The 23,079-nt window shown below is 58.6% G+C and overlaps 1 protein-coding gene across 2 annotated transcripts in view; it reads right to left on the bottom strand.

Moving 5' to 3' along the window:
* Positions 1 to 6: 6 nt before the first annotated feature.
* Positions 7 to 23,079, bottom strand: part of SSH1 (slingshot protein phosphatase 1) — a 53,878-nt gene continuing 30,805 nt past the window's right edge. For both annotated transcript variants that reach the window (XM_012731175.1, XM_004690683.2), the window contains 11 exons: positions 22,741 to 22,862; positions 18,665 to 18,733; positions 17,964 to 18,029; positions 15,294 to 15,488; positions 14,536 to 14,629; positions 13,568 to 13,696; positions 11,307 to 11,353; positions 9,804 to 9,950; positions 7,948 to 8,148; positions 5,595 to 6,153; positions 7 to 2,610 (listed from right to left, as the gene is read on the bottom strand). In XM_012731175.1, coding sequence (XP_012586629.1) covers positions 1,384 to 2,610; positions 5,595 to 6,153; positions 7,948 to 8,148; positions 9,804 to 9,950; positions 11,307 to 11,353; positions 13,568 to 13,696; positions 14,536 to 14,629; positions 15,294 to 15,488; positions 17,964 to 18,029; positions 18,665 to 18,733; positions 22,741 to 22,862 — 2,856 coding nt within the window. In that variant the 3' untranslated portion in view covers positions 7 to 1,383. The remainder of the gene's footprint in view (positions 2,611 to 5,594; positions 6,154 to 7,947; positions 8,149 to 9,803; positions 9,951 to 11,306; positions 11,354 to 13,567; positions 13,697 to 14,535; positions 14,630 to 15,293; positions 15,489 to 17,963; positions 18,030 to 18,664; positions 18,734 to 22,740; positions 22,863 to 23,079) is intronic.

The following is a 23,079-nucleotide window of genomic DNA, read 5'->3' as shown; positions in this document are numbered from 1 at the left end:
CCCGCCCGCACGGGCCCGCGGGGCTGGGCCCGCAAGCCTGGGTGGGAGGCGGAAGGGCTTGCTGGTGCCCACTGGGCTGTCTGCGCTGCCACGAGGGCCAGGCGTCAGCAGGCTTTTTCTATAGCGTCTGAGGATTTTTTAAAAATAACCCTTACAAATTACTCATTAAAAAAAATCTAGGTCACGGGGCCATCCACTGTCGCTCCCTAACCCTGAGTTAGCCCGTCTGCCTCTACTGAGCCTCTTCTCTTGCTTCGAAGTATTTTCACACTTTCTGGCTGCCGGACACCAGGCGAGTCCCTCCACCGGGGCCAGGGCAACAGGGCAACAGGGCTTCTGGATTCCGGCGCGGCTGCCCCGGGGCCCGGCTGGGGCTGAGACCCACCTCCGCCTCTGCCCACCAAGGCGCTGGGGAGCCAGAGAGAAACAGGAGGCGGCCTTTCTGGCGGAGGAAGGGGCGACTGTAAACATCTGTGAGGCTTATCAACAGTCTTGCTGCCCTCGGAGAGGCCGGCAAGAGCGCTCTGCTGAAAGCTGCTTTTCCTCCCCAGTTACAAGTGGACGGGAGCTAAGGAACCTGAGTGCGGGGTCACCGCCGGCCCCCGCCAGACCTCCAGTGCTCGGTGCCACGCACATCCGCAGCGATGAGGCTTGGTGGGGTTACGGGCAACACAAACCTCATCAGCAAAACCGGGACCCTCGTCCCGCAGACCCCCGCCCCATGCTGCGGGGACACAGGCCGCTCGGTGGCTACGGCAAGACAGAGACCGGGTCTGGGCACACAGAGGGGCCTGGGCGGCGCCCGCCACCCTGGTGGAGGGTTCCCAGCGGCGCTCGGTGTAGCTGGCTTCGAAGTCCTTGACCTGTGGGGTCCCAGCCCAAGCCAAACAATTCTTCTGGAGAACCCTTCTCTGACACAGCTTGATTCCCTGCAATGAGCCTTGGTCATGACTGTATTAAAAAAAAAAAATGCACAGCAGGAAGAGGTAGGACTTCCACCGCCCTTCACGCGTTTCCTCGTGGGGTGGGGTGAGCGGAGGGGCCTGTGGGGCGCCACCCCCGCTGTTGTGCTGGCAGCAGCTGGAGCAGTTGTGCGCGTGTGCCCTTCCGCCTCGCTCATCTTCAGACGTGATGCTCCTGGACCACACGGCGGGGGACGGAGCGGGGTCTCCTGGCCGACGGCTTCAGGATCTCGCGGCCACACAGCCGCAGCCCCTCCTCGTCCTGCTGTGCCCAGTGTGCCTCTCCTCTCGATGGCAAGCAGGGGGACAGTCAGGAGGACGCCTTAGAGTCACCGGTGTAACGAGGGGCCAACCGGGAGCCACGGGGGTGGGGAGCGGGGTCCGGGGAACAGGAAGCCCAAACGCAGCGGCGGGAGGCGGGTCAGCTCTTGCTCGTCCACAAGGGGCTTTTCAAGTTTTCTGGGGCAGTTTTCCCTGATGGTTGAGAGGTGGCGGCTGGGGTTTTCGGGGTGGCCTGGTGCTCCTGCAAGAAGGAAGACTCGCCTGTCCTGGCGTCCTGGGAGTTGGCAATGGTGGACACGTCGGCCTCACTGGCCAGGTCTTCTGTGGAGAAGTCGAGGCTTCCGAGCTTGGCGAGAGAGTGCGAGCGTTTCAGCGGGGACGAGATGGTGAGGCCGGCCAGCCGCAGGCGGGTCTCGATCTCCTGCGTGCGCTGCTTCACCAGCCCGGGCTTCCCGCGGACGCTGTGGATGCTGTCGCTGCTGGAGCTGCGGGTCAGGTTGGAGCTCATGGAGGACGAGGTGGGGGTGTAGCAGATGGTCTTCAGAAAGTCTTTCGAGAAATGAGTGGTGTGGTCCAGGCGGCAGAGGAAGGCAGGGGGGCTCCTGAGCGGGGCTCCTTCCCACGGGGCAGGGGTGGCCGCCGCCTTCCCGTCGGCCCGGGCCTGGCCGGGCCGAGCCGGGTCCTGGTCCTCCTCGGGGACGCTGGCCCCCAGCCTGCCGGCATCATCCCTGCACGGAGGCGCTGGGTCTGTGGGCGCGCCCTTCAGCCTCTCGAGCTCTTTGGTGTGCTTGCGGACCAAGCCTGCCTTCTGCAGCTGAATGATGGACTCCTGGTGCTGCATCAAGTAGCTGCTGGCTGTGGGCTTCTCCGACTCTTTGCTGAACAGCAGCCGGAGGTCCTTGGCTGGCTTCGGGTCTTTCCTGGGTGGTGATTCTTCCTTCACTACCTCCATGCTGGGAGGGTTCTTATCACAGTGAGAATTCTTCAAAAGGAGCGGCTTTGGCAGGGCAACTTTTGGGGTCTCTCTGGAAGATTCCGAAAGGCCGGCTGGCAGCCCGGGGGCAGCCCCGGCCCCAGAGCCCCCGGGGTCTGTTCCCCTGGAGCCTGCTGGTGGTAGGGACAGGGCAGTGTCGGCGGGGCCCAAGGTCAGTTTCTCCAAAGCTCGGGACCGGCTGGACGCGTGGGCCGCGGGGGAAGAGGTGAGGTGGGGCAGGAAGCTGGGCTGGGTGCAGATGGCAGGAGCGCCGGGGTCCTGGCTCCGCCCCGCCGGGCACTCAGGTGCCCCACCCGCTGCAGGGTACACGCAGTCGGCGCAGGATTTGTAGGGCGGCTTCACTTTGTTCAGGATCCCGAAGAGAGCATCACGCTGAATGGGGACAAGACCAGGGTCAGTGTCACCAGGAGCCGAGACGGAGGGGCCGGCCGAGGCCGCGCTCACCCGTGCGGGCCTGGACACTCTGCGCCACCTGACTGTGGGTGACGCCAGCTAGTAGAGCTGCCAGGCCAGATGTCCCTCCCCTCCCCTCCCACCCCTATGAGCCCCAGAGCCTGGGCGAGCGTCCCTGGACCACGTGGCCACAGTGGGCTACAGCCATCAGAGCGGGGTCTCCCTCTCGCCCTCCTGCGCACTGGGATCCTTCCTGAGCCCTGGGGCTCTTCAGGAAAATAGGTGAGTCGCCCTCACGGCTCTGAGAATGACCTGAACCGGCACGTCGGGTGCGCAGCTGCCTCTCCCTTCTTTTCCTTGGGGAGACCCTGCACTCGGGGTGGCAGCAGCCTGCGCTGGACCCTCCTGTCCAGCATGGAGGGCTCTGCTCCAGAGAAGCATCATCGAGCTGTGGTCTCCGAAGGGATGGCAGTGGGGGGGCGGCTTTGGAGACACCTGAGTGCAGCACCCAAGGGGGTGCCGCAGCCCTGACAAGAGGGGTCAGGCGGAGGGGGCTCATGTCTCCATGGGAACCACCTGTCTCTGTCCCTGGGCGGGGCGGGGCGGGGGCAGGGGCGGGGTGGAGTGTGAAAGGAACTGGGCACGCACCTCTACACCCCCTCTGAGGCAGCTCCCCTGGGCCGTCCTGTGGGCTGAGACTGGGTGGAGAAGAGCAAGAGCGCAGGCAAGGGACCCCCCTGCCGAGTTGTTCTGCCATGAGCACCCTAAAGTGGAGCCTCTGGGCCAAAGGCTCACGTGGCAGGCTGCTCCAGCCGCCTGAGGCCTGGGGGTTGCCCTTGTGTGGCTAACTGAAGCTCCGCCCAGAGTAAGACGCTGAGGCCAGCCAGTGCTAGATGAGCCCAGGGGAGACTCCTGGCTCTACGGGGTGCGTCAGGGAGCAGGGTGGGGGAGGCAGGAGCCTGTGTCCTGAGGCATCTTCTCATGGCCGGGATTCCTAGGCTGGCTTCCAGCTCGACCAGTGAGACAGGTCACCCTCGTGGTGAGGTCTGAACTCCTGACACGGAAACTTTCTGAACTCTGACCACACTGTCTGCATTTTCATTTCTTGTAAAACCTTTAGAACCTGATGTCCTGAGATGTGCTGAAGTTATCACAACGGGAGGCTGGAGAACACCCTCCAGAGCCCGGGGTGACAGGGCAGGGGGGGGTCCCTTTATCCTGTTCGAGTTTAGGGAGTCCGGAGGGCCAGGACGTGCATCTGCCCCCAGCTGCCGCTCCCCACCCCCCGGGGGAAACAGTCCAGAAAACCGTGCAAAGACCTCCAAGCCCTCCAGAGCCTCCCGGAGGGATCATGCCTCGGCCAAGGCCTGGGCCAGGCAGGCGAGGAGGAGGCCCGAGCACAGGGTACCTGGTGAGAGGGGCCGGGCAGGAGGGGCGGCAGGCTGTGGCTCTGCACAGACCCCACGCGGCGCCTTTCTGTCCTCGCGCTCCTGCCTGCCTGCACGCCAAGGGCCTGTCACCCTGCCCCGACGCCCTCCGTGGCCCTGTGCCTCTAGGACAACAGCAGAGCGCCGCCATCATGCTGGGGGCCTGTGGGCCCTGCGCACCTGTCCACGCCCACCCGGGCCCCCGCCCCACTGCCGTGGTCCAGCTCCTGCCCTGCATCACACGGAACACTGCCTACCCTCAGCCTCCCACAGACTCCACCCACTGAGTTATCCGCAGCGGTAGCCCTCGCTAGCCCGGCCCCGCAGCTAACAGACACGAGCTGATGGCGTGGACCTTTGCCCGTCTCTAGGCGCTGTTCCCTCAGCGCAGAGCCCAAGCGGGGTACCCTGACGAGGGGGTCAGGCGGAGGGGGCTCATGTCTCCACGGGAACCACCTGCCTCTGTCCCTGGGCGGGGCGGGGGCCTGGTGGGGTGTGAAAGGAACTGGGCACGTGCCTCTATACCCCTCTGAGGCAGCTTCCTAGGCTGTCCTGTGGGCTGAGACCGGGTGGAGAAGAGCAAGAGAGCCAGGTGATGTGTCACCTGCAGCAATTCCAGCCAGGAGGGGCGGGCTGGGGGTTGCTGTACGCTCTCACCCTGGCTCTTCTCAGTTTCTCGCTCTACAACTCGCGCTTTTCCATTTCAGACTAATGGAGGCACCCAGTCCTCACTTAGGGGCTTTATGTCATTTACCTCAAACAGGTATTTGCTCCTAGAGGGAGGGGTGAGTGGTGGGTGAAGTCATCACATGAGTATTTGGCTTGGAACATGCTTTAGGGCCAATTCCCACTTTGCCTGGTCGCCACAGGACAGAGAGGCCTCTGCTTCTGTGCGGCTCAGACTGCCCCTGCTGAGGCTTCTTACTGAGAATGGCAGGGAGCCGGGGTGGGGGAGGGGAGGGGACAGGGGGCGCCTTGGCCGAGGCCCGGAGGAACAGGGCAGAGCAGGTGGCACAGTGCCCCCACCCCAGGCCGGCCTCTGCCCTGGGCCGGGTCCCTCGCAGGAAGGAGGCGGCCAGTGACTCCAGCCAGGGCGCGGCTGAGGCCTCGCAGCGGACGACCCACCAGATATGCCAGCTGGTGGACGATGGTGACTGGAGGATGCTGCGGAATTGCCGCTGGCTTTGGGAAGGTGGCGGCGGGACTGTGCCGTTACCTGAGAGGAAGCACTTATGCACGGTGGGAAACGTGGGATTTGGTTCAGGACGATCCTGGGTGTGGGGCTGTGGGCGAGGGCTGAGACACAGTGGGAACCGCTCGCAGCGGCGGGCGAAGCTGCGGGGTAAGTTAGGCCTGCTGCCTCACAGAGGAAAGCTGGAGGGCCTGCCCTGGCAGGAGGAGGCAGTTCTCCTGGGGGCCCCTGGCCCACGCGTCCACCTTCCCCGGCAGCTGCCCAGGTGGCCGGCGCAGCAGAGACGGCCCCGGGGCGAGGTAGGGGTCGCTCGGCACCGCTGCCCCACAAGGCCCCGCTCCTACCTCGAAGTCTTCCGGACAGCTCCTCTTGCTGTTGTTGTTATTGAGGTTTTCCCTGTTGAGGGGGGCCTGCTGGGGCTGGGCTGGAGGCCGCGCCCCGCGCTCTGCTCCGGGGGCCTCCTCCCTTTCTCTGTCCTGCGGCAGGGAGCCGCCCCGGGCCGCGGGGCTGCCGAACTCCAGTCTCTTCTTCACCTCCTTCTCGCAGAGGGCAGGACCGTCCTGGGGCTGTCTGGCTGGCCTGTGGTCTTGCGCAGGCGCAGCGGCTTCCTCCAGCAGGGCGTCGCGCTCCAGCTCCCCCGGCTGGCCCAGGCCGCCAGCCTCGTCGCCGGGCGAAGGCAGGAAGGGGTCTGAGAGTCGCCGGGAGCAGCAGGGGAGCCCGGGGCTGCCTGCAGCCCTGCCGGGGAATGCCGGCTGGGTGGGATCGCTCGCGCAGGGCAGCCGAGTTTCGGGGGTGCTGTCCAGCGTCTCTGGCAAGGAGTCCCCGGGTCCTGCGGGGTCACCCGCCGGCTGCTGGAGGCAGCTCTCGGCCTGTTGGCGCCACAGCTTGTTGTGCCGCTGTTTGCTGGGGGGAAGAAGGGGGGCGGTGGGTCAACAGAGGCCGCTCCCATGGGCCCAGGAAGGCGGGTGGGAGCCAGCCGGCCAGGCAGGGCCCAAGCCTTGGGTGGGCCCCGGGACCTCACTGCGGCAAAGCCCAGGTCTGCTGATCTGTCCCCAGGAAACTCAAGGACGAGAGAAGTAGCCCCGGGACCCTAGGTCCTCATGGCTCACGAGTCAAGCCCCAGCGCCTCGGCCATGGCGGCGGCCCGGGCGGCCTGAGCAGGGACGCCAGGCCGGGCCCGCCCCTGCGGCCCCATGCCCATCTCTTTTTGCAAGCTCAGGCAGGCCACTGACTGTCCCTCTCTCTGTGCCTCTATCTGTCCACTCAGAAAGCTCATCCCTGCTGATCACGCTGCAGGGAATGAGGCGGTTGGCGGGGCGTCCTGGAGATGGGGACACCCGATGCAGCCCCCCGAACATGTGATGCGTGTGAATTAAGGTGGGAGAACCCCCGGAAACGGGAAATTGTTCAGACTGGAGACTCCAGGTTAGTCTTAAAAACGTCTGCCGCGCCACGGTTGTTTCCATAACACAGTTTACAAACAGAGAAAAGCGAAAGGGCTCGACAGCAAGGGACACCAGCAAGCAGCTCCGACGCCAGGGTGTGCGAGGCGGGGCGCGGGGGGCAGGGAGGGGGGGCTCCTGCGCCTGGGGCGAGGCGCCACGGGACCTCACTGCGGCAAAGCCCAGGTCTGCTGATCTGTCCCCAGGAAACTCAAGGACGAGAGAAGTAGCCCCTGGACCCTGGGCGTGGCCTGCCCCACTGCACGTCCCGGAGAGGCCCAGCCCCCCACGGGCCAGCTCCAGGTGGATGCGTGCTGTTGGGGACCCGGCCTGGAAGCCCCAGATGGGTCTCGGGGCGCCAGCCCTGCGGGCAGTGAGAGCGGGGCTGAGGGTGGAGAGCAGCACGCACTCCTCCTTGTCCTCAGCCCGCAGGCGCCCTCTGGTCGACACTGAAGGCGGCCAGGGCTGTTCTCAGATGCCGCTCAGCCCTGCAGCGGCTCCAGCTTTCCTGCATTCACGCTGGGAAGCAGGTGCAGGCAGCCTGTGGCTTCTCACAGCAGCCAGAAACGGTCCAGCCAGGCCTCACCCAAACCGCACAGAAAGGGGACAGGGAGAAGGCGGGGCCGACTCCAGAGGGGACACCCCACTTCTGCTCCAGCTGTGGGGTGGAGCAAGGTAACGCCCACGGGGGTGGCGGGTACTTTGTGGAGCTTTTCCAGGTGGGGTTAGTTAGCGGGCTACAGGGCAGTGACGTCACTACTCGCTGTGCGCGAGGACGAGTGACGCCCGTAAGCGCCTCTGACTCTCCCACGCCCACCGCTGTAGTCGCAGCTCAGGCCAGGCGGCCGGGGCAGCGGGGCGCTGCGGCCCTCGGCTCTGCCCCTGCAGTCCCTGGAGCCTCCCGGCCACGAAGTCTGGCACCAGCTCGGCGCAAAGCAGGTGCCTGGGGACGGGACACCCACGCGCCCGTGCCGAGGCTGTGCCCAGGATTAGAAGTCAGGCACCATCCGCTCCGCCAGCAAAACAGCTTTCTGTGTGCGCCAACAAAATCAAAACAGGCCCCTTCTGGAAACCGCTAATCAAACCTCAAACAATAGTTGTTTTTTCGAAACGGCTCCCCCCAGCGAGGCAGGATGGTGGCCGAGGAAGCCCCCGCCAGGCGGAGGGCAGCGGGCGGGGCGCAGACTGCGCCGGCCAGCTCGGGGCAGGGCTGCTCCGCGCGGCCCCGCCAAGCTGCCCTCGGACGGTCACCCACCTGGCGTCCAAGATGCCTTCATACTCGGACAGCTGCCGCATGAAGCCTGCGTTGGGCCGTGTGATGCTCCGCCGCTGCTTCACGTAGTCGTACGCCTTCTCCAGCGGCCAGCCGAACTCCTTCATGGCGTAGGCTATGACCGTGGAGGCCGACCGACTGACGCCCATTTTGCAATGCACCAGACACTTGGAACGGTTCCTCCTGCCAGGGCAGTGAAAAAGCACCAACAACTTCATTCTCTCAGGTTTGACCCAAGGGAGTTTTTTAACCCGAGTTATCTCAGGGCCCAGGTCCTCTGTGTCCTGGTGTTTACGCAGCACATGTCTACACACCCTCTACAGGAAATACCTTGGCTGCAGAATCAATTAGCAAATGGGAAATCGAGATAATCTGTCTCCGTGTCTAGCCAAGTTTTGCCTGCACAGAGCCCCCAAACTGGGCTGCCTTTGGGGACAAAGTGGGGGTCCTCTCACAGCCGGGGATAGGCCAGGAGACCAAGAACTCTTTTGCTTGAGGCAACTGGGAAGCTGAAGGGATAGCTGCAGAGACCCCTGAGCCCTAAGAGCACAGAGTGACAGCGGAGGGATTCCTATAAAAATAAAAGGGGCCAGGCCCTCCCTGGCGGCTCGGCGGGTTAAAGCAGAGCACTGAGCAGCGAAAGCCACTTCCGCATGAGTTGGACCCCCGCCCCCGAGCTGACCCACTGGCCCGGCAGACCTCTCCTGACCCGCCCACTGCTCGCCCACTGCTCCCCTCAGCAGTGTGCTTCCTCAGTCGGCCTATTCTGCTCCCCTCTCTGTCTCTGGTGAAGCCTCTCACTGCCCCTGCACCTCTGGCCTGTACCCCAGTTCTGTATGCACAAAAGGGGGCCAGCTCATCTAAAGCAGCAAGGAGAGTGAAATACTTGGAGACATGAGGGCCACGCAGCCAGACTTGACCACAAGGAAGAGAAGCCTGGGGAGGCGGGCTGGGCCCACTGGCCAGGAGGCGGTCCTGGCCCAGGTGCGTCCGTGCGGGCACGGCATGGTGTTCCTCCAAGCACAGCGGCTCCAGAAGGCGAGGGGGCAGCCGGCGGCACCTGGGAGACTTTATTTGCACAGGAGGCAGACCCACCAGGCTGCCTGTTTATACCACACAGCCTGCCTGCCAGGTGGGAGCAGACTCACTTCTTGTACCCAGTGCTTACACCGCAGCCCCCAGTCAAGCACAACCTCCCCACCCCCACCCCCAAGCTGCTAGTCTGAGTCTATTCCCCTGGAATGCAAACAAAGATTTGTAAGGACATGTTAGGGCAGCTTTGACCTGGAGGGCTGCAAAGCCGACAATGGTGTTTCGCTTGATAGCATCGCCAAGGGTTATCTGTCTTGATTTCAGTCAGACACAGTTGCTCCACAGGAGAATAGGAAAGGGGGGACAGGGAGCTGTGGCAGGCTCAGGGGCAGGAGGCCCCTGTGGTCTGCTCACTCCACTCAAAAGGGGACACTGCACAAGACAGGTGAGAAGGCCAGTCACGAGCAGACCCCTCTGGGGAGCCAAGGTGCTCCAGCCCGGGCCCTGCCTCCCCATCCTTGGGCTCAGTGACCCCCGGGGGCAGAGAGCTCCCGAGTGTCCACTGGGGGTCAGATCCTCGCCTGCGACCAGTATTGATGCGAGGGGGGGTCACCTGTAACAACAAGCTCATTGGGGGCCGACACCTGGAGATCAACAACCTGGCCCCTTTGGTGTTCAGGGTGCTGGAGTCGAAAGCAAGGTCCATCGGACACCAAAGGCTCCACAGGCCAGGGCCTGCATTGGCCCTCCTGCATCTGCCAGTCAGCGCCAAGCCCCCCGCCCGCCATGGTTTCTCCCCCACTCACTTGGCTTTGTTTATGAAGTGGTACGCCTCGTTCCAGTGGGCCAGGAGGTCTGTTGTTTCTTCATCATAGACACGGATGTTATGATATGCAAATAGGCCAGGAAAAAAATTGTCTATTTCTCTAGTGACATTTAAAATGTAGTCAACACTGTGATGGGGAAAAAAAAGAAAGAACAAATCTGGAAAATCAGAACCAGCAACAAGAAGAAACAACGTGACAAAAAGCTGGATAGAGAAAAAATTAAGTCCACATGAATAGAGTACATGGTTATGGTGGGACTTTTGTTTTTCCTTAATATTTTTTTTTTGTATTTTCTAAATACCCTCTATATGGTGAGAATGGTATATTTATAATAATAATAATAATAATAACAATAACAATAATAATAATAATAATAAAACACTTCTAAAATAATAAAACACTTCTAAAAGAAGCCTCAGTTCAAGGAGTTGGTAAGCAAGTCAGTTTTGGAATGTAAATATAAATATCAAATCCACCTTCAAAATTCATAACTATTATGAGTATACAGAGGCTTAAGAAAGCAAAGCCTCTACTTTTAAATAGTTAAAAAGCAAAATATAGCCATTCATTATTTATGTCTTTGGGAAGTGACTTAAATCCTTGTTGAAGGCTATAAACAAATATCTGAGAAGGTCTGCTAATCCAGGTCGGTGGTCTCTAAACTTAACACTTATATTCCAGGGAGATCATGTTAGGAGTTAATAAAATACCGCAAATAAAATCCATAGAATACTTAAACAATGCTTTTAAAATAAGTACCTTTAAAAATTATTTCCAGTATAAGAGAAAGCATAAGACAGCGGCACCTGAGATTTTAAGAATACTTTCTGTTGAAGGACACATCTTAACCAGCAGTTCCAAAGATATATTTTAAGATTTGTTTAGTCTTGACTTTCAAATGCAGTAATTCAAGAATGCCAACATGTCAGACTCACAGGATGGTGATTTTGTGGCTGTATTGGTTTAAAAAAAATGTCCAGACATCTGTTCTTGAAGGTCTAGATTTAAACATTTTTTTTTTTTTTTAATTCCTTCTGCTAGATATTTCTCAGACTAAGGAAGCCATATGCTTCTGGCCAACACTGAGGATTTAGCTGCAAGACTCCCACTAGACTCAAAAGGATAATCTCTGGCAGAATTGGGCCGGTCCGGGGATGGAGCGGCAGACTGCCCAGAAGGTAGGACCCCGTCCGTCCCTAGGACTCCCCAGCTCTGCAGAGGGGCGGTGGGAGGGGCTTGTGACCCTAGCAGCACCCAGCTGCCCTATACCACGTGAGTGCGATTTAAAATCATTCTCCCTAACATACGCCATCACACTAAACCCCTGAAAAATCTAAACTCCATGAATTACTTAGGAGGTAGCATTTGGGAGCACGTATGTTTAGTTATGCAAATCAGCTGGGCACTTGCAGTCCTTCACCCAGAGGCAGCCCTGGGGTTTTCTCCTCCTGGAAGGGCGGGAGACAAGGGGCACAGACTCACCCTGAGCCCTGCAGCTCCTCCAGGTTGGATGCATTCCATTCAGAGCCCTGGGGGACAGATCACACAAACTCCCGTGAGTGTCACATGCCAGCCTCAGCTTCTCCCCGGATGCTGTGTGCCCCAGGCCATGCTGGCGGTTAGTCTGAGGCCTCCTGCCTCAGATGCCTCAGAGAACAGAGCAGCAGCTGATATCAAAGCCAACTCCCAGGCATTTGCACCATGTGTGAAGCCCTCACCAGCCCTTTGGCCTCCAGGGACTAGTACGTTCCAGAAAACCTGCTCTCTGTCTCTGCTCTTTCTTTCTTAAGACCCTAGCAGAGTTCTGGAAGCAGGGGCAGTGATCTCTGACCTCCCACACAGGAGAGGACACTGTCACGCTAATTAAAGCAGAAGCCCACTGGCCTCTCTGGCTTCCCTTCTGGCGACTTTAGAAAAGTTGCTGCCTTCCACCCAGTAATTCCGCTTTCAAAAAGCTACCCTGAGGAAGTACCCAGAATTTACAAAGAGATTTGTGTAAAGGGTACTTACAGCTATTCATGGTAACAAAACTGGAGATAACTCAAAAGATTCAACAAGAAACCGGTAAAGTAAGAGATGACGGATCCATAAGATAAACACTGCTTTTGGAGGCCCCAGATGGCACCGGGAAACAGCACGTAATGAAGACCTTCCTCAGGTCCGCAGGGGCCAATCCACAACAACATAGACAACTACACACAGAGCCACATAACTCTACATGTAACTACACACAAACTGCGGATACGGTGTATGAGGCTGAATACATGTATCGACCATGTGTGTGGAGTGGGCGCTTTCCTCTGAAGAAGCTGCACATACATTTAAAAAAGCAGAAGATGGCAAAATACCATCTGCATTCACCAAAACGTTAACATTTGACAATTTCTAGATTTGTGAAGCTGGGAGTGCTTTTATTTTCTTCTTGAGACTCATTTCTGTATTTTTAAACTTCTCATACTATGCTTTCAAATGTATTTAAAAAAACAACAAAAAATTTTCTGGGCACGGGAACATGGGAAGGAAGAAAAGCTAAGAAACAATACGGCTTTGTCCTTAGGAAATGCAAACCAAGACTCACCAGAGCAGGGACCCCTGCCTAGGTGTCCCCGTGCATTTCCTTTCCCAGAGGTCCCCGGGACCCCTGGGGTGCAGGGACTGCAGGGCCCCCATGCAGCTGGCAGTGTGGGTGAAGCTAGATTTTCATAATTGAGGGAGAGGCTCAAACATAAAAATTCCTTTAGTATCTCTCATGGAAAAAATGACATAAAGCACCAAACCACGCCGAAAACAGAAGCAAAGCGCCACTAAGGCTGCGGCCACCACCTAGTGGAGAGACAGACAAGGAGAGTCACTCCCACACGGCGGTCAGCGGATGGGCTTCCTCACGCCTCTGCGCGCCCGTGACGTAAACTACCCAGGGGACACGCACACAGACTAACAAAGGGAATGCACGAAATGTATATTTATGCTCTCTATGTAACACGTTAAATACCTATCATGACGGCTTGGGGAATCATCAGTGACTCCCAACAAAAACTGGAAGAGAAAACCACCATGCCTTCAGCAGCAGACGCACTTGCTCAACTTTCCCAGCAAGTGATTTCTGCTCTGATGAGGCACCTCGGAAATTACACCCAGTGCTCAAATACATACGGCACTAATCCTCGCCAGCGCCGTGAGGGGCCGCGTGACTCACTCAGGACGAGACAAAGACTCGCTGCAGTCACGCTGGGGCTGGGCCGGGAGCGGGACTTGCCTGGTAGGTCTGACTTCCACCACCCCATGCTGCCTCTCTAATTTTAGTAACGTGCCTGCCTCGATAGTCTTTGACTTTGAAACCCTGCCAGTTGCCTTCTATGGTGATTCACAGCATTCAGAAAATCTGGGCGAGAGATGGCGACCCGCATGGCCCGCCCACAGCTGCAGCACCAGGGCGATGCCCACCAGGCCTGGGGGCCCCGGTGCAAGGCGTTAGCCCTCGCGGAGGGATCTGGATGGGACTGAAGTGACTGGGGAGAGTCTGAAAAGGCTGCCAGGATGATGTCAAAGAGCTTTCAAACAACTCCCCTGGGCTCAGCTGGGAGCCACATTGCGGCGGGAAGGGGGTCAAGCAGGGAGTGTCCATGAAGAGTCAGGACTGAGGCTGTAGAGTCAAGCGTCTGCTATCTGACTCGCAAGCGCTAGACAACCGAGGTCTGACTCCGCTCCCCAAACCAGACCCTGCCACACGCTGGGCCTCTTACAAGATAAAGGTGATCGAAGATAAGGGAGGGCTTGTCCATCTGCCCTAAGATAAGCAGCATCTCGTTGTCGATGAATTCCTTGAATTCTTTCAAGTTACAGTTCATCTGCTTTTCTAATTCATTACGGATCTGTGGAATGGAAAATATTAGGAAAAGTGACCTGTGCAAGAAAACAGCTGTCAACTGCAAAGTAGTCACATCACAATGGGAACTCCTGATGTTTTCAAAAAAGGCCCTCCCCCTCAGCCCCCGAATAAACACATGTCCGTCTAGACACAGGATAGAAGTGCAGGTGGCAGGGTCCAGTCTCAGGCTGTCTGGGGAAAGCGTACTATTATTTCAAACCCAAATTCCCATGGGACCTTTGCAACTGAGTTTAAAACACCCGCTTACAATTAGGTATAACACACCACAGTGAAAACCCAAAATTGCTTTGGGAGGTACCACAGTACAATTCTCTAAAAGTATAAATGAATAAAATAATTGCATATGACTTTTCGACTGGCAATTTCAATCTCCCAGATCTACCTAGTTTAGGCTGTTATAATTCTTTGCTTGAAAAGGAACTAAATCAAGAAAGAAAGTGATACAGAGAAACAGGAAAAGGCAGGTGAAAGACAGTCCAGGGCTCGTAACCTGCTCAGAAGCTGTGATCCTGGAGAAATAAGAAATTGCTGCATCTCGATTAAAACGTGCGAGGAGAGGCCAAAAGGGGCCGGCAGACAACCGGCGCAGCGTCTTCAACTCTCAGCAAAGGCCTCACGGGCTCAGAGAGGTCAGGAGAGTGACCCAAGGCCACACAGCAACAGGGACTCAAAGGAGGTTTGGGGTCCAAGGGCTGCTGCTGTTTCAGAATGGGCCGGGCCGGCGGGGGCAGGTGAGCCCACCAGGTGCCGGCTGCGCCCACGAGCTCCGGGCGGCAGGACAACCGACAGCCTCGTGGCCTGCTAGAAGGTCAGCTATCTTACCTCTTTGGAGGTCACGTTTTCTAGGTCCTGGCTCATCATGATGCTCCGGAGTTTGGCTTTGATGAGGCGCTCGGTCCTCTCCCCTTCAGTCGGCCTGGAGAGGAGTGACGCGTAGGGAAGCGGAGCTCTGGGAAGCCTGAGGTCAGAGCTCCCCAGCACCAGATGCTTCCGGCTAAACTTAAAGTGTCGTTCCAGAAAAGGGGGGCAGCTCCCCCCTTCTCTCATTGCTGGGACCCCCCCTGCCAGTGTGTTGTGTCCTGGCACACAGTACAGGAGAGGGCTGCGGGCAGAGGGAGCACCCTGAATGAGCAGAGGACTGGAAGCCACTCGCTCCGGGGCCTCAGAGGAGTACAAGCCAGCTGCGGAGCTGCTGGTCACGCCGCCGGGGTTCACCTGACAGGCACGGGCAGGCGCCTTGGTCTGTGTGGGGGCGGCTGTGTTCTGGGGTCCAAGGGACCAGGGACATATCCATGACCTTCCCAAGAGCAGAGGGAGCAGCTCCCACGCTGGGTCTCTGGCAACCTCAACGGGACAGGCCAGACCACGGAGCACTGCCCAAGAGCCAAAGGAGCAGTGGGTCGCGAGTCCCTTGGCGAATCTGACGGAAGCTGGGCCTATTCCTTGGGGCAGTGGTCTCTGGCCCTCCCCCCAACTGAAGACCACTGGGCAGCAGCTCAGCAACCTCTGCTTGAGGTGCTGAAACAAACTCCTGGGAGTGGGCTGGGGGCCCCCCGTGGGCGAGGCGGCGCTGGACCTACTTGTCCACAAACAGGGCTGGGGAGTCGGGCCGCGCGGACTCCAGGTCCTGCATGGCGTTCCACTCGTTGAGGCAGCTCTGCTCCGAGCTGATGCAGCTCTCGTAGTAGGTGGCCCAGATGAGTGCCACGCCCCCGGGGAAGTAGTTGTGCCGCCGAGCCACGTCACAGGCCTTGTGGAGGACCTGCAGGGCAGACCTGGGTGAGGAGGGACAGCGTCAGGCCTGGGAGCACAGGAAGCTGGCAGGCTCCCCCCTCAAAAGGTTCACATGAGGCGGGGGAAGGGGCGCAGGGAGACTGCCCTGGAGCTGCTCTTCCATAGAAGGGGGGTGCACAAGGCAGCCTCGACTGACAGCCTCCAGGAGCAGAGCTGCTTCCCCTGACACGCAGAGTGGACAGTGCAGCCTTCACCACTCCAGACGTGGACACCGAACAGGCCAGCTCACAGGCATTTCTCGTTCCAGTGAGAGCCCCCTTAAGATTTACTTCTCTGAACAGAGGTGCCACAGCTCAGTCCAGCAGTCAAAAGAAAGCACCAGAAGCCTTTCTGCATGCTGAATAACTCAATTTCTATGCTCCGATGTTTTGATTTCCTAAGGCAACGAGATCTAGAAGTTCATTTTGATACAGGCGGGTGTGGGTGGGGGCAGGTAGCGCGGATGAGATGATACTGAACACGTATATGGTAATGGTCAACCTAGTCTTTATAAAAATACAGATGTGAGTGGGCTGTGCCAGGATCAAGAGGCAGGAGGAGAGCCACCTCGGCGGAGCAGCGGCTGCGGGCACTGAGGGCCACGCCACGCTCCCGCCCAACTATCTTCAGTTCTGGTCCTGAAGTCTTGGAAAAACATGTGGACCTATTTCTTTATTTGCACAGAGAGGGGAAGATAACAAATTACCCAGGGACACAAAGAAACCATCTGGAACACGTACAGAACGATAATTTCACGATCTGCCCAAGAATGGACTGTAGCGTGGTGACAGAGGGAGAACAGGGCTGTGCTAGGATGTGTTCCTCAGGAGAATACCGCAGAAATCTTGCTGTCCCCGGGAAAGGAACATTTATCCTGAACCCTGGGCAGAACTCGTCTCCAGGAGTCACAGCTTCCTCCAGAGTCGCCTCCAGATCACATGCAAGAATGCAGCGTCTGCTTCCTGTCTCCCGGGGAACCAGTGCCCAGCAGAGTTCAGGCCTTCGGGAGCAGAGGGCTGTTGTGCACCAGCACAAGCAATGATGCCAGATGACATTTTTACATTGTAAAAATTTGTTTTTAAAGATTTGTAAAAACAGCGCACTTTCAACAAAAACAACCCAAAGACTGGCCAAAGGACCCGAAAGGACAGTCCTCCAAGGGAAGCACAGAAATGGCCTATTAATAAGCACATAAAATGCTTCTTGCCATTTGTTAACTGGGAAAATGCAGATCAAAGCCTTGATGATCTGCACCCATCACGATGGCTACTACTTCTAGTAAAAGGGCAAAATCAAGCTTGCAGGAGGCTGTGGACAAACTGGAACCCTCGCACATGGCAGGTGGGGTCACTAATGGGGAGGCTGCTATGGGAAAGTTTAGTGGCTTCTCTAAAAGTTAAATGTGGAATTACCATGTGATCGAGAAATCCTACTTTTAGAAGTTTCTCAAAATATTAAAAATAGATGTACCACGTGATCCAGCAATTCCACCCCCAGTTATCTACCCAAAGAATACAATAATACTAGTTCAAAGGTATAGGGGCACCCCTATGTTCACTGCAGAGCTATTTACAATAACCAAGAAGCTATGGAAATAACCAAGTCTGCAATGACAGACTTGTGGAATACGATGTGACATATACACACAAGAGAATATTACTCAGCAATGAAAAAGATTGAAAACTTGCCATTTGTGACAACATGGGTGGAACTGGAGAGGATGGAGTCAAGAGAAATGTCAAAAAGAGACTGACAAATGACTTCACCCATGTGGAATACAGAGGAATAAAACAAAGGAACGGGAAAAACTCAAAACAGGCCCTAGAATCATGACTGTAGATCCGAGGCTACTGGAGTGGGAGGAGGAGCTGGGAAGAAAAGGAGAGAGGGAGCCCCTGGATTAGGGTGAGCTGGCAGTGGGTGTGCAGACAGAGGGCAGAGGCTCGAAGAGAAATTTTGCTTTCCAGCGCTGATAGCAGCCAAAGGATGGAAACAACTCAATGACCACAACGGAAAAAAAGATGAACAGTCTCTCCACACAGGGCAGGATTATTTAGAGAGCAATGGATCTCTGGGCCGTGGCACAGCACAGGTGAGCCCTAGACGCGGTATTAAGTGAAAGGAGCCAGGCAGCTAATCTCAGAGGTATCTAGAGTAGGCAACTTCCGAGACCAGAAGCGCAGCAGGGGTTCCCGGAGCCTGGGGGAGGGGCAGGAAGTTACTGTCTTGTAAGCACAGCGTTTCTGTTTGGAATAATGAGAAAGCTCTGGAGACGGACAGTGGGGATGGTCGACTAACATCGTGAACACACTTAATCCCACTGGATCGTGCACTTAACCGAAATAGTAAATTACATGCTATATATACTTTACCACACACACAAAATGTACACATCTAAATGAGTTTCTAAGTAGAAGAGGATTTTCTATGCACTCCTGTCGGCCAGGAAAGTGTTTCTAAGGAGATCAGGTCCTTACCACATGGCCTGGACGGACACAGGCTTAAAGACATGCATCCTTCCTGCTGTGCTGACGCTGAAACCACTGGGAACAAAAAGCAAAGAGAGAGATGCCGTGGTGAGGAGCAGCTGCTGACCGGTCACCGCAGGACCCCAGGGCAGGCCCTGCACGGCACCCCAGGGCTGAGCGCCTCGCACTCCGGCGAGTCTGGTGAGAGCCTATGGGCCTGCTGCCTCGGAGACAAGGTAAAGTGAAAGAACCAAGATAAGCTCTCAAATCTCTAAGGCCTGCTTTTAACTCAGCAAAGCCAGTCCTGCCGAACACCGGACGCTCAGCCACGTGTGCGAGCAACGAGGGCCTTGGAAGCACCGGTCACCTGGGTTCCAGCAGCAGCCCTGGCCCACCTGCCACCCCCTACCTCCCACGCCCCTACCTGCTACCTCCCATGATACCTATTTGCAAGTGCATGAAGAATATATCAGTGAAAGACAATTAAAACATGGGAAATGCAACCAAAATTCCACTACTTCAATCCAACTTTTACCTTTCCCTCCCAGTTCTATGAGGCAAGGGGACTTTCACAGGCGGACACCTAGGGTGGGGACACTCCCCTGTCCTGCTTCCCCTACGCACCCTAGCACCGACGTCCTCCCCGCAGGGGCGGACACCAGAGGAGCCTGATGCCCGCATCCGCCTACCTGTTAAGGGGCTACCCTTACCCGTCTCCATCGAGGTGGATCTTGGTGTCGCTCCAGAGTCGGAGAACCATCCCGATGGTGCAGCTTTTACTGGTTGGGCGGAAGGAGAGAGTTCAGTCTCAGGGCCCACCCTCAGGGGTGCCGTCGCCCCGTCTCCCCGCAGAGGGTCGAGCTGGCGGCGCGCCTACCCCTCGGTGGGTCGCTGTGCATCTGAGCAAGATTCTGAGGTTGTCTGGGTAGGGCCACTCTCCGCAGTGTCCCAGAGGACACAGGTCTGGAGCTGCCACGATATCCCCGCGTGGGGATGGCCACAGACTGCTCTGACCCTGCTCCTGGTGTGGACGTGGCTCCGGGAACACCTGGTCTCAGCTGCCACTCTCGAGAGCCAGGGTCCCCCGGCTGACCGCACACCCCACTGCAGCGGGGTGAAGCTGCTGGCGGCCAGCACATACCTGGCAAGAGGCCACGCTCACCCGGGAGGCCACGGGCACCAGCGCCACTACTGGGGCTCGCTTCCTGCACGTTTTAAATCGAGCCTAGCCTGCCTTTGTCTCGCCCATCCTAAATGTGATACGATACTTATCGATGGTAGAGGCTGGCGCCGCTGGAAAACACAGAGGGGAAGAAAAGGTTTTATCAGGCCTCCTCACATTATTACGAAAATTCTTCAGGCATTTAACCACCTGTCAGCTTGAGAGGAGCCACTGTCACTGTGCCAGGGGCCAGCTCTGACCGCCTCCAGGGGTCTGGAGTTTGCATCTCTGCTTCCACTTAGCGTGCCCCGAGGGCGCAAGCTACACGTGCCACCTGCAGACAGGGCGGCTTGGGCTCCTGGCTGGCTCCTTCTCCAGAGCATCAGCAGCTCCTGGATCTGCGGGGACGGGAGTCTTGAGTCCTCTAGGCCAAATCAGACTAAAGCTCTCGTGTGGGCAAATCCCTGGCCGCACCCTGCAGTCCCACCCCTCCATCACTGGCCAGTTGTATTTCTTCTGCTGAGCTGCAAAATAACATTTCCACTGAACCTCAGAGCTAGATCAGTGCTACAGAGAAGCGACAAGGGGTGGGGGGCTCAGAGGCCAGGTCTCAGGGTACCCCAGGAGCACGTGGGCGGCCAGGGAGACCTGGCCTCCTCAGCACTGAATGCTGCCCGGAACTGGTCATGCAGGGAGAAAACATCGCCGAGCTCCCCGGGCACAGATGGGGCCGTGGGTGCAGGCCGAGGGCCTCCCTCCGGGCAGGCAGAGCTGAGGGTCAGGCTTGGCCACCCCCAGGAAACGGGTGGCATCTAAACCAGCCTCCGCTAGGCACAGAGCTGGGCCAGCGCCAGCGAGGGCCAGCCGCCAGGGCAGACGTCCACGTCCACAGAGGACTGGCACCCGTGGTCTCCTCCTGAGTCAGGACCAGGGCCCAGGGTGCAACTTCCAAGGCTCCCTGACGTGTCCCTGTGAGCTCCGGGTGTCCCGCAGCGTCAGCACGGAGGCGGCCGTGAGTGCCCACTAGGAGAAGCAGGGCGGGCACGCGGTAAGGGAGGTGGGGTTCCTAGAGGAGAATGGCCCGAGGGCAAAGCAGGGGAGCTCGGTGATGGGACAAGGACATTCCGTCCGGAGCCCGCAGGGTGGGCAGAGGGGCCCACGTGGGTCCCAGGCCCGCACGGGGTGCTGACCGTAAACACCAAGCAGCAAGCAGTGTGCTGCTGGCGCTCGGTGGCCCTGGGCCTGAAGGAGCCCCCGACGGAGCGTGGGGTGGCTGCGCAGCATCCCCAGGAAGTGAGGGTGCAGGACTCTGTGGCCGGTCGCCCACCCAACTCTCTCGGACACGCTGTGGTCTCCGGCAAGGCCACTGAAGCCTGGGGGCAACGCTCCCTCTCGCTATCTCTTTCGAGCTCTCTCTTGTGGAGTAAGGAAACAAAATCTCAGGCAGGAATTCAGGAAAACAAGCCTATCTTGGTCTCAGCAGACTGAAGGCTGCTGGCGAAGACAGGGCTTTGTTTACCAGCCAGGGTGAGGAGCACCGGAGTGTGGGAGCTGCAGAGCCCAGCGGCCCCCGCCCCCGCATTCGCAGGGCATCGACCCGACAGGCAGGCCCACCTCGTTTCTGGTGCCCTGCCGCTCTCTGCCGTCCCTCCAGCCACCCCCCTACCACGGCACGCCAGCCCCAGCCTTGGGGTTCCCGGCTGCACACAGGCTATGGTTCAGGGTGGGAGGGCAGCGGGGATGCCGGCTTGAGGGCAAGAGAGTGGTGCAGGCCAGGAGGACCCGGGTGGGGGTGGGGGGGAGGGGGTCGGGGAGGAACAGAGCCAGGCACGAGGGGAGGCAGAGGCGGCAGCGCGTTTCAGGTGGGTGAGGATACGCTCGCCGAGGTGTCCCCTCCAGCTGGTGGGGACTTTGGGTGTGTGCCACGCCCGTGACTCCAGCTGGGAGCTCGGAGAGCGGAGGCTGGGTTCTCTCACGGCTGTGGGCGCCCACCCTGCCAGGGCCCAGCACAGGAAGCGTGTCCACAAGCACATTGGCAGCAGGTTTCAAAATGACTTGCCGAGCGAGGGGGTGTAGAGGGGAGAGGGAGGGAAGGACGCGGTCACCGCTGCGGGCTGCAGTAAAAGCGAGGCCGCCGGCGTCCCGAGCTCCTGTCTGTAAGCACCAGGCACCTGCCTCACAGGCGACTCTGGATATTTGGGACCGTTTTGTTGACATCACTGCGCTCTGCAGCTGAAGCCACGGGAGGGGAGGAGGCCCAGCCCCGAGGCTGAGGGGTGGCCCCCCCACAGGGAGGAGGCTGGCGTTTAGGGCGGAGTTGTGGGCGGGATCTGAGGGAAGCTCCTGCCACGGGGCAATCACGGGGAGGAGAAACGTAGAGGCCACGCTGTTGGGCACCAAGAGGTCTCTGCCCCTGCCTGACCGTGCCTGTCTGCACCTCCTGGGGCTCGTGGAGCCCCCCCACTGGGACAGACGGGATCCCCAGCTGCCCGAAGCCTGGAGGCCAGCCTTGGCGGCCACCACCTTTCCTGCTGCCACACACACACAGGCAAGGCAGTGGCCAAGGGAAAGTCCTTCCTCTCTGTCCATTTACTTGTGACACGCAGACTCCTGGGGGCTGCAGGCACCCCACTCGCTGCTCTCCCTGAGCAAGGCCAGGCGGCCGCCGCGCCCCCAGCCACGGCCTCGGTCACTCCCGCCACAGGTCTGCCCGAAAGGCCTTCAAACACCCCGCCCCTGAATCTGCCCAACTGCCCACTGGTCCCCGAAGACCGCTCAGTCACCGCAGGCCCCAGAAGCCCACCAGGACACCCTCCGCCCCGCTGTGCTCCCCAAGCTGCACGGCTTCATGGTGCTGATGGCCGAGGTGCCTGGCGGTGCTTCCCTCCCTCCTCGCTTCGTTTAGAGGCTCCCCGAGGTCCAGACCTGGTGCTGTGATGCTTCTTTGTTAGCCTGGGCCCACCCTACTGCCTCATACACAAGAGAATGCCACGAATCGTTTGCTTAATGAATGACGAATTAAGGGAGTCTACTTTAATCCAGTTGTAACACCCAGGTTTTGCAACGACCTCACGGGCATTAATTCACCCAAATGTTAGAAAGCTGTTCACCCTCGACTCACACACATCATAGGGGCTAAGATGTAAAGAACCTGGCCTCCGGTTATTGGGAATTTTAAACCTCTCTGAAGGTCCCGTCGCATGTCGCTGGGAATTCAGAGTATCAATACGGGCGAGGCGCTGGCAGGGGCACCCATCACCCCCCACCGGCCACCCCATCCGCCTCTGGGCGTCCTCTCTGGTTGACTCCTGCTGACCCTGGGGTCTCCCCTGCAGCCGCCACCTCCTTCTGTTGTAACCCTGACAGTACCAGCGTGAAACCTCTCAATGTAATGTCTCTGGCCTCTCAGCAGGCCCTGGGATGAGAGCAGAGACGGAATCTAGCCCAGCCCCCGAACCTGGGAGCTGAAATGGCGTGGCTGTGGTCCCCACGGCCTGGTCACCCCACCACCCACCGTCACACATCCCACTGCCCTCCCCCGGTACAGGGTATGGGCGCCCTTTCTAGCAGCATCTTGCCTGCTGGCCAAGGAGCTGCTCCTCCCCTCCCCCCACCAAGACTCACCTTTCCTTACTGGAAAAGTCCACCCCCAGCAGGATGCTCTCTTCTGTGTCCTGGCGGCCGCTGCTGCCCACCACCACCATGTACCGGACCCGCTCGGCCCAGGCACTCTCCAAGCGCACGACCTAGACAGGCACAGGATCAAGGTGCTCTCCCCGCCCTCCTGGTAAAGGTGCTCTCCCCGCCCTCCTGGTAAAGGTGCTCTCCGGGGCCCTCCTGGTAAAGATGCTCTCCCCGGCCCTCCCGGTAAAGATTCTCTCCTGGGCCCTCCTGGTAAAGGTGCTCTCCCCCGCCCTCCCGGTAAAGATGCTCTCCCCCGCCCTCCTGGTAAAGGTGCTCTCC

The sequence above is a fragment of the Condylura cristata genome, unplaced genomic scaffold (assembly GCF_000260355.1).
Source record: "Condylura cristata isolate star-nosed mole 26May11 unplaced genomic scaffold, ConCri1.0 scaffold00029, whole genome shotgun sequence".
NCBI lineage: Eukaryota > Metazoa > Chordata > Mammalia > Eulipotyphla > Talpidae > Condylura > Condylura cristata.
Note: the sequence above shows the minus strand (reverse complement) of the source record. Positions and strands in the feature narration are given on the sequence as shown.